This window comes from Gracilinanus agilis, chromosome 1 (genome assembly GCF_016433145.1).
Source record: "Gracilinanus agilis isolate LMUSP501 chromosome 1, AgileGrace, whole genome shotgun sequence".
Classification (NCBI taxonomy): Eukaryota; Metazoa; Chordata; class Mammalia; order Didelphimorphia; family Didelphidae; genus Gracilinanus; species Gracilinanus agilis.
In genome coordinates, this window is record NC_058130.1 from 724,124,844 (window position 1) to 724,135,328 (window position 10,485).

Genomic DNA, 10,485 nt, shown 5'->3' on the forward strand with positions numbered 1-10,485 from the left:
GCACCCCCACCCTCCATCCCCCTCCAAAAAAACTGAGCATTTTTTTCCCTACAGTTCTGAAAGTCTCTTGCCCACTAAGGGAAAGATAACCTCTGATAAAGTTACTGATAGACTGAGAAGTAGAATTGTTCTGGAATTACAGAAATTCCCATAGGGAGATGGAATACTGTCAATATGTTTTTGCCAGAAGGGCAGATGGGTAGCAGAGTGGAGAGAGCTAGGCCTGGAGTCAGAAGGATCTAGGTTCAGATCGGGCCTCAGACACACCCTAGCTGTGTGACCCTGGGCCAGTCACTTAACTCCAATGTCTTAACCCATAACATTCTTCTGTACATAATAAAATATTATTGATCCATTAAAAATTATGAATATGAATATGAGGACTAGTAAAAAGTGATAACAGAGTTAAGAAAGTAGAATCAATAGTATTGAAACAAGGATTTCAATAACATACATGACTGTAATAAAAAGTTGCCCTGGAGAACTGATTAAGAAACTTATCTCCTCCTTCTCAGAAGAAATGTTGGGTCTATGTATATAAAATTTGGACCACACTGTCACTGATTTGCCAGTTGGCTTTGTTTACTTTTTTCTTCAAGAACAGGTTCAGTGGTGAGGACAATAAAACTATTCAAATAAAAATTTAACTGAACCAGTATATGAGGAATGTGTATAGAAATTAATTTTCTTATCCTTTCAAGATACAAATAGCTGGGAAGGACAGATAGGAATACACTGGCTAACTTGAATCAGGATTCAAAAAGATAGGCTGAAATGATGGCAAGGAGTGGGGAAGGGATTACAGAGCATAACGAACACATAAACGCAGCTCGCAGGGGGAGGAAGGTTCACACTTAAAGTTGAGGAATTTGTAGAGACTGGGGTCCATACATACAATGGTAGTAATTTGCTATTTTTCCTAATAGTAATCTAGAGTAGATTGAATAAAGAAAGGAAAAAAATAGATGCTAGAGATCTTTCAGGAATAGGAATAGTCATAGTGAAAAGTGTCAAAAGAGTAACAAAATTTTTAGAGCTCTATTAAAGGCAATGATTAAGGAATGGACTGGACAAATATATTTAGAAGGGGGCTAATAAACTGAATGAAGTAGGAGTAGCCAGAGGCTGTAAGTGAGAGATAGGAAGTTGTGATTGGATGGTGCAACTACTACATTTGAAGCTTCAAAAGCAGAAATCTGAGAATTCGTTTCCAGTAGGTTACTAGTATGAAGTAGACATGTAACTGGGAGGTCAAAGAGTTGAACTAAAATTACTCGGGAAGATAGCAGGTATCAGAGGAAAGAAGAAAAAGCATGAATTAGGCACTTACCAATAGCTAGCATTTACTTTACACTTTAAGGTTTACAAAGTGCTTACAAATATTATCTTATTTATCCTTACAATAATCAAGGAAGGGAGGTGCTATATTATTCTTTCTGTTTTACAGATAGGGAGAAGGAGAAAGCCCTACCCAATGTCACATAGCTAGTAAATGTCAAAAGCTGAATATGAACGCAGGCCTGTCCTGACTAAGATCGATCTCAATCCACTGTGCCATTAGCCTCCTATGCAGGAAGATCTAAGGAAGGCATAGTGTGAGTGCTGACAGAAAAAAGTGACCTGAAGAGTCTGGCAAAGAGAAGAAGTTTAAATTAATAGCACTCAGTAGGGTGGCAGAGCATGGAAATGAGGGGGAAGTGGAGTGATAACAAGCTATTATCATTCATTTATATATTCATAACAGCATTTCATAGTTTACAAAGCATTTTCTCCACTACCGTCTTCCTGACAAGTAGGTAGTATTAGTATTATTTTACAAATAAAATGCTTAGCACAGTGACTAGCAACATAATAGGCACTAAACAAATGCTTAAGTAACTGAGCACAACTGAGTGACTGAACAACCACTGACTGGCTAGAGGTGAAGGGCGTCAGAGGATCATAGGATTTCAAGCTGAAAGAGATCTGAAAGATCACCTAGTCAAACTCTTTCATTTTAAAGACGAGGAAACTGGGACTCAGAAAAGAGATCTGACTTGTACAGGGCACATGGGTAATAAAACAGTGGGATCTGAACCCATGTCCTTGGTCTCCAAACACAGTGGCTCTTTCTACTACTTCATGTTGAAATAATTTGCTGAATGTTACACAGGTGGCAAGAGGTCAAGCTGAAACTTGAAGCCTGGTTTCCTAACTCATGCTTTAATGCTTGGACAATAGAAAGACATATGCTATCTCCATGAAAGAGTTAGATTTCAGCTAGAATAAAGATGTATAAGGAAAAGCTGGAAAAATGTTTTAGGACAAAGGGGAATTCTCCCACAACGAAACTGCAAGATTCATGGATGGGGGAAAGCTGAAGTGACTTAATCCAGTGGCACAAGAGGGAGAATTTTTTAAAGGAGAATGTAAAACCTGGACAGAATGAAACAGTGATTTGGTGGAAAACAAGTGTAATCTTACCAAGGTAAAGAGTAGTGAAGACACAACCCAAATGTTCAAAATAAGAATCTGGAATTATATGAAAACATAGTCTCTGTAGTCAAAGATTACATTGGGGGAGGGGGGGCGAAGGGGAAGAGTGTGAGAAGGGGAGAGGGAGAGAGGGGGAGATAGACAGACAGACAGACAGACTGACTGACTGTGGCTTTGGACAAAGGCTTGAACATCTCTCACATACAATTCATTAAAAGAGGGATCCAAAGTGTGGACAATTCAAAACAGTCAATCCATCCTCTTTGCTGGTGATCCAAAGACACACACAGTGAACTGATCTCATCTTCCAATGTGAAAGGTTTAATGATATCCTTACTACCAAGAGATCGAGCACAGAGTCAAATGGAGACAGACTTAAAACAAGTTAGTTTGAGCATAGGCTATGCCAGTGATTCCCAAAGTGGGTGCCACTGCCCCCTGGTGGGTGCTGCAGTGATCGAGGAGAGCGGTGATGGCCACGGGTGCATTTGGGGCAGTGAATAACTGTAAGGGGACCGTGATAGTATGTGACAGGAGGCGCTAATTAATATTTTTTCTGGAAAGGGGGCAGTAGGCCAAAAAAGTCTGGGAACTACTGGGCTATGCCATCAAAAGAAGAAATCTTTAAAAAGGTAATACAATCTATCACTTGACCCCCATTGCCCACCCTTACCACTCTTCCACCTATAAGCCAATACACAGAAGTTAAGGGTTTAAAAAAAAAAAAAGAAAAAGGTAATACAATCTATATGTGTGGTCCTTGCATACATGTAAATAACTTCATCAGTAACTTCATTATAGGGTATGTTCAGGACTAATAAGTTAGATTTCTGGGTCTGAGAAGGGAAGGGCAGATAATGGTATACAAAAGAATAGTAGATGAGATAGAACAGAAAACTGAGAACCTTGAAGGGAATGCACACTTGTGTAGAAGAGCTACATATCCTGGAAGACAATCCAGAAAAGAGATTTAATAAAAGCTCTTACCAGTGATGTAGAACGTCATTGATTAGGTAAATCAAATGCAATCGCAGCTCAAAATGTGCTCCCTCAGCAGTTATTCGATTTCGGAGGTGGCCAGCCATTAACTCACAGTGTGGGGGAGTCTTGGCATTACTGAACATCCAGTTCTTTCCCGCCTAAAAATGCCAATTTAATAACTGTCAATGAGACTATTTAAACATTCTTCAGAGTTTTACTTAGAATCACCATGGCAAACAATGATAAATAGGTCCTTTTCTGAGGTGTCTCACAATTTACAAAACATTTTCTTCACAAGAACCAAACTGAGGTCAGTCACTCCAATGATATTATAAAGGATGTTCATAGGACACTTGTCTGCAAAGCACTATAGCAACGACATAAAATCTGAGACTTAACACGACTTTCTTAAGACCAGTGGCCTACAAATACACAATTCCTATTTCACAGATAAAGAAATCTCAATCAGAGAGGTTAGAGTTTTTGCCCATCATAATATACCTGCTAATAAGAGGAATAGAAACCCAGACCTCCCAGACTCCAGACCCAGGTTCTAACTGGCAGGTGACAAAATAGGTTTGAAGGGTAAAGTGCTTTTGTCAAGTAAAATGGTATAAGGGAAATCCAAATCTTGGCTCTGACTCCACATCTGATGCTCTTCCTGTTACAGACTGAATCACATAGTCCTAGAGATGGGAAGGACCTCACAAGTCATGCACTACAATCCACCTACTTCTGGCAAAAATTCCCTCTAAAAGATTCCTCGAAATATCTGTTTGAACCCTTCCAATGGCAGGAAATCTATCTTAAAAAGCAGTCTATTTCACTTTTCTTTTTCCCCTCTAAAAACAGGACAAAGGAATAGGACCCCACCCCTACACACACATACACCTCCTTTTTTTCAGTCAGAATGACCAACCAATGGATAACTGGTCATCTAACAGAGCCTCCTACAGAGCAAGCATCCAATAAACTGAAGGAATGAATGACTCCTTTTTAGCCAAAGGAAGTGTAACTGGACCAAGACTTCGTCTTAGGGTGACAATACCTATCTGCCCCTGCACATTTTCTGGAGCAGTCTCTTACTTACAGAGATTGCATCTTTGGTGCACGTATCAATTATTGGTTGTAGCAGGTTATCAAACTCAGTCATGTCCAGTTGGGTTTCCTCCAGGAGTTTCTGCATCTGCTGTTCCACTGCATGAGCTATTGCAGATGTAACTTGCTCCTAAAGAAGACCAGACCAAGATGTATTCATTCATTTGATATATAATAACAAAAAGCCAGAGAAACAAGGATTTCTTCAGATGTTGGACCAACTGCATTCTGACTATATAACTTAAGATTCCAGATTTAAAGAATTCTCCACCCAAAAGGAAGATCAGACTTCACACAATAATGTCAAACATTTTTCTTTACTCAAGCATTTTGCTTTCACAGAAGTTGAACAAAATTATTAACTCCATATCAATCTTTACTAGGATCCACATTACTGGGAGTTGACATAGTAAGCAGAGGGAAACCTCAGAGAAGAATAAACATCTAGTCAAGTATCCCCTCTTACTCCATTTCATAGAAAAGAAAACTGAGGCCGAAAGAGGGAAAGGGCTTTACCCAAGGTCTGGAAAATGTCCAAATTAGGACTGGTGTCCAGGATCTGCTTATTCACGGCTGTAATTGTGCTTCATAGTTTATATGTCCATTAATGTCCCCAAAACATAAAATTTGTACATATTTCCCCCATTAAGAGAATCTCCAAATCCCTTTCTAAAACCATTACTGACAAAGGTGGCAAAGACTATTGTGGTAGTCTCACCAGGAAGCAGGTGATTGTGGGAGAGTCATGGAGAGGATGAGGAGCCAATGATATTTAGCAAAGAACAGCTGCTTTACCTGTCTCATGGCTAGAAGATGCTGCTCCTGCTGCTGTAGGTTCCACTGGCTCTGCTGAATGAGTTCTTCCATAGAAGGGGCTCCCTGAGAGGGATTGATGGTTGAAGCTGGTGGTAGGGAGGGCTGCGGCAAAGGCTGTGGCAAGGGCTGTATCTGGGCAGCAGGTTCTAGCTCTGGGGTCTGCTGTTTACATATCACTACCAGGGCATAAAAAGTAAAGACAAAAAATTTTCCAATAGCACATAAACTTTTTACTCTTCTCTTCATGTCTGCTCTGGAACTCATTCTGTTTTTACATGATTAGGGATTCCTTCAAAGACTGTGGAAAAGAGAAGCTATTTTTACTAATAAAAAGACAATTAAAAAAAAGAAACCATCTCCAAATTATTCTTCCCTTCAGATTTTTCTTTTTGGAAATGGACCTCATCTTTCTCAAGCAACTTTTACCTCCCCCACTCCTAATCTTTAACAATACCCATGGAGTATTATAGCTGGGAAGAAAGACCATATGAGATTTAAAATTACAAAGACCTTATGAATGATCATACCCAATTATTTCTTTTCAGAGATAGAAAAACTGAGGCCTACAGAGAGGAAAAATCTGGCTCAAGGTTCCATAGTTACTTACATAATTTCACAGAATTCAGAGTTAGAAGGTACCTTCAAGAATATCTCTATAATCTTTCCTTTTACCTAAGAGAAACTGAGGCCTGGGAAGGGAAAGGTACTTACTCATAATTAGTCAACTGGAGGCTTCAAAATGAGACAACCAGCTCTCCTGACTCCCTATTCAGTGTCAAAGTCCCTGTTTTAGAATTCAAGAATCTCAGTTCTAGTTAGATACCACTCCAAGTTCCTGACAAGTGGTCAATGAACCACCACTTAGAAGATTTCTGCTGATAGGTATCTTGCTACCTCATAAAGCAACCCACTTCAAAACCTCTTATCCTACTCAAGAATTGAATTAAAAACAGAAACATGTGATCCTCTGTCAAAACTCCTTTGTATAGTCATCAGTTCTGACAGATACATTTTTGACATGAGAGCTGAGACTTCCATTTACAAAACAAACTCATCACTTCCAACTGTTTGGTTCTAGTCTAGGTCCTGGAATAATTTAGGGAGAACTTACTACCAGGGCAGAGAAACTACTGAAGTGGAAAGATCACCTAATTAGGAAAAATCTCTAGTTTTGCAAGTCCCTCCCCCTTTTCCTCATTAATAAAACAGGATAATAACCATGTACCACTAGTCACTAAGTAAACACTTGAAAAAAATTAAACTGTCAAAGACCTGATGCTTCTTGCTAAAATAAATCCCTCTACTTGTGGCTACCCATTAGGCACCTTGATCCCTGATCCTTTTCTCTCATTGTCAATTTTATCATGTCTTATCTCCTTGACAGGGTACAAATGTGCCCATGTTTTATCCATGATCAAAAGCTTTCATTAACCCTGTCATCCCCTCAAGCTATTGATGTAGACCTACTCATAACCTAATTCTTAGAAAAAGACAACTATGTTTGCTACCTACAAAAATTAAGACTGCTCAAATCCTATCTGGAATCTGACTTTGTTCTCATCTGAAACCATGTCAAAGGTGAGATATAGTCTCCTAATTGCTAAGTTTGATGGCTCATTCACAGTCTTCATCCTTCTTGATCTCTTTGAAGCACTTTGAACTTAAGGATCACCTTTAAGGGAGGAAATGGCATAAGAGAGAGTACTGGTTTGGAGTCAAATGCTAGGCCTGCCACTTATTCCCCTTAGACAAATCACTTCCCTTCTCTGAGCCTCTGTTTTCTCACCTATAAAATAAGCAGATTATCCTAGATGAATTCTAAGGTACCTTTAAGCCCTAAATCTAGCATTCCAGGATCCTTCTACTCAATCTTCCTTGTTTTTTTTGTTTTTTGTTTTTTTGGTTAATGTTCTTTGTTGGTTCTCCTACATGTTTAATTATTCTCAGTTTCTTTTGCAGGACAAAAAAAATCTCCTGTCCACTAACAGTGGATTATCATACATAGCTTTGCCAGGACCCTCTTCAACTCTAACTCCATAGCCTCTTTTTATTAATTCTCATCAGCTCTAATAGGTTCAATTATAATCTCTATTTGGATGATTCACAATTCTATATATCCAACCCTCACTTCTCTTCTGAGATACAGTCTATCTGTAACAAATTCATGGCTAACTCTTTGATATCTCTAAATCAAAATGCCACAATCTTAAATTCATTTCTCATTCATCACTTTTATTATTTTTGCTGACAGTACTACAATCCTTTCACTCACCAGGGTCAAACTTAAGTGTCACCCTTGATTCTTCACTCTCTCTCACCCTTCATATCCATTAAGTTCCACTATTTAATCAAATCTACATTCACATCTTTAAAATTCCTCCCTTTATTGCTACTTCTAGTTTAAGCCCTTAACACTTCTTAACTGAAATATAACTTCCCAATTATTCTCCCTGCATCATCCTTGTATCCAATCTTCACATTGGCTTCTCTGCCAAACTCTTCAGAATACATAGTTCTAAATTGCTTCTATACTTAAGGATCTTCAGTAGCTGCCTAGTGCTTCTAGGATAATAAACTTCTCAGCTTGAAATTTAATGCTATTAACATTCTGGCTCCAGCTTATTCCCCAGATATATTTTGCAACTTCTTGCAATAAATATTTTAAACAGTTTGGCTTATTATGGTCTCCAAATTCAACATTTTATATCAGAACTCCCTCAAGATCCTATGTAAGTTTCTCTGCTATTTAAAGTTCCTCATTACCTGGGCCTCTTCCTACCTTTCTAGCTTCTTTATACTTTACTCCTTTCCAAGCCAAGTCTAACTATATTTCCTTAAATACACCATGTTCTATCACTGGTCGAGGTGTCTTTGTACTGCTTTTTTCCCTCCATGTTAAGAATGCTCTCCGACCTCTCTCCCCTTCCTCTTTGTTCCCCTAGTTTTCATTAACACTCAGCTCAAATTCCACCTTCTGCAGGAGGCCTTTCACAGGCCCTCCTCAGCTGCTTGGCCTTTTCTCCTTCCCATCACCTTCCATCCATCTCCTCTGTGCCCACTTTGTATGTATCTTGTTATTTACATTTTGTCTCCTCTATTAGAATGTTCCTTGAAGACAGTGACTGTTGTTGCCTTCCCTTTTCTCCCCAGCATTTAGCACAGTGCTCAGCACATAGAAAGCACTTAATAAATGCTTATTAAATGATTTATAAAACTTTGTGCCTTTCCAAAGGCTATTCTTCATGCCTGAAATGCACTCCTATCTTACATTTATTTCATAACATTCCTAGCTTCCTTTGAGACTGAGCTCAGAGAAACCTTTCCCCATTTCTCAGTTTTTTTCCCTTCCTCCTCAAGTATTTATTTACATATGTCACAGTTGCATTCCCCAGGAGAATGTAAGCTTCGTGAGGAATAGGATTCTTTTTTCCTCCTAAACTCCCAGTAGTATTGTAATATACTAGGTATTAACAAAATATCTAGTATGCAGTAGGTACTTAATAAATAAATATTCCCCGATTTAAATGGAGGAGGCTGTCACAACCCACTCAGGCCAGAGCCTGTTCCAAAGCCCCACTAGTTCCAAAAATGTCTGGATCCACTCACGCTGCTGCTGCTCCAGGGCCAACTTGCACTTGTAGTAGTTATAGAACTCGCCCCCAAAGAGAAAGGAGAATTTAGGGTTGTCTTTCTGCTTCTCCATCGTCATCTTCTCGAACTCTGGCCCATTGCGGGCCACGAACTGGGCCAGCTTGTCGATGACATTCCGCAGCTCCTGGTCTGGGGCCCGGACAGGAGAGAATGGGTCAGAGAAAAGACAGGGAAGACACGTGGGCGCGGGGAGCCCGCTCGGGTCAGAACCTCCCCTCCAGATATCCCCGGCGGTGGGAAAAATGATTGGGGCCTAGGGGGGAAACTGAGGCGCCAGGAGGAGGGGGCGGGGCCCGCAGGGAAACGGGGACGATGGGGGCGGGGCTGCGGGAAGGGACGGGACCAGGGAGATTGTATCTTGGCGGAGATGGGGAGGAAAGCGGTGGCCAGGGCCTGGGCCCAGACTCACCGTCAGGCGGCAGCGGCAGCTCCATGGCTCCGGAGCCGAAGAACGTCCTCGGGAAGCTCACGATTCCTCCCCGCGCCAGAGACAGAAGCCGGCCGGAAGTGTCGCACTTCACTTTTGCGACCCATCAGGCATCTTCCGGTAGCGACTTACGGCTCTCGCCAAGGCAAACCGGAAGTGAGCTCTTCAGCGGGGGCGGGGCCTCCAGGGTCCGGAGCTGGGGCGAATGGCGGGAAATAGCTTTGGCCTTTTGCATTCGGAATGCTGCTTTTCTTCTCCAGGGCCAGAACGCCATCCATCTCCACCGTGCTTCTCTACTTTAGATAACTGGCTTCTCCTCTTGGGCCCCACGGCAGCAGAACTCGGCCTTCCTCCCCGGTTGGAGCCGCCGCCTCTGTCGACTGGACATTTATGGTACACCTTCAGTATGCCACGGCCTGAAGCAGCGTGAAGGTCTATTGGCGGAAAGCTACGTGCAAAAACCCTGAACAAAGTTGTGGGGAGGGTGGAGCGCTCGACTGGGATAAGAGGAAGGCATTTCTGGCACGGGGCACAGCTGCTTGGACAAAGGCGGAGGCCAAAGCAGTCTGCCGTGTGTCTGGACAGCCAAGCCTGACGCCCCACGGGGGTCTTCGGGGTGGGGGATGACTTCTGGGAACTGGAAGGTGGCCTGTATGGGGGGGACACTTGCGACAGGAAGGTTACCACCAGTCTAGGCGAGGTGAGGTCACAGGACTTGGAGAGGGAAATGGATCAACTTGGTTGTGGTTGTGACTGTAAGGTGCCCAAAAGGCCAGCGGTGCCCTTGCCAGCGACAGAGTTAGGGAGTACATTGGGGCTTTTGGGTTGGAACGAGATGAAGAGGCCTTTAGGTATCAAATCCATTGAGCTTCTGCAGATTGTGGAAAAGCATTCCTGCAGCCGTGTTATGGGGATTAGGGAACCTTGTTTTCCCTAATTCATTATGACCACTTTATCCAATTTTGTGTCCTGATGTGAAACGGTATAATCATTCGTACAATCCCTAGTTCACAGCAGTATCATATAAAATGTTACAA

At 41.6% G+C, this 10,485-nt stretch overlaps 1 protein-coding gene across 1 annotated transcript in view; it reads right to left on the reverse strand.

Annotated features, from left to right (window-relative positions):
- The window catches only part of LOC123243575 (calcium homeostasis endoplasmic reticulum protein), a 28,371-nt gene extending 18,878 nt beyond the window's left edge, over positions 1 to 9,493 (reverse strand). Inside the window, exons 1-5 of the mRNA XM_044671581.1 lie at positions 9,431 to 9,493; positions 8,977 to 9,150; positions 5,350 to 5,546; positions 4,547 to 4,684; positions 3,463 to 3,614 (exon numbers count right to left, since the gene is read on the reverse strand). Coding sequence (XP_044527516.1) covers positions 3,463 to 3,614; positions 4,547 to 4,684; positions 5,350 to 5,546; positions 8,977 to 9,150; positions 9,431 to 9,455 — 686 coding nt within the window. The 5' untranslated portion in view covers positions 9,456 to 9,493. The remainder of the gene's footprint in view (positions 1 to 3,462; positions 3,615 to 4,546; positions 4,685 to 5,349; positions 5,547 to 8,976; positions 9,151 to 9,430) is intronic.
- Positions 9,494 to 10,485: the final 992 nt, after the last annotated feature.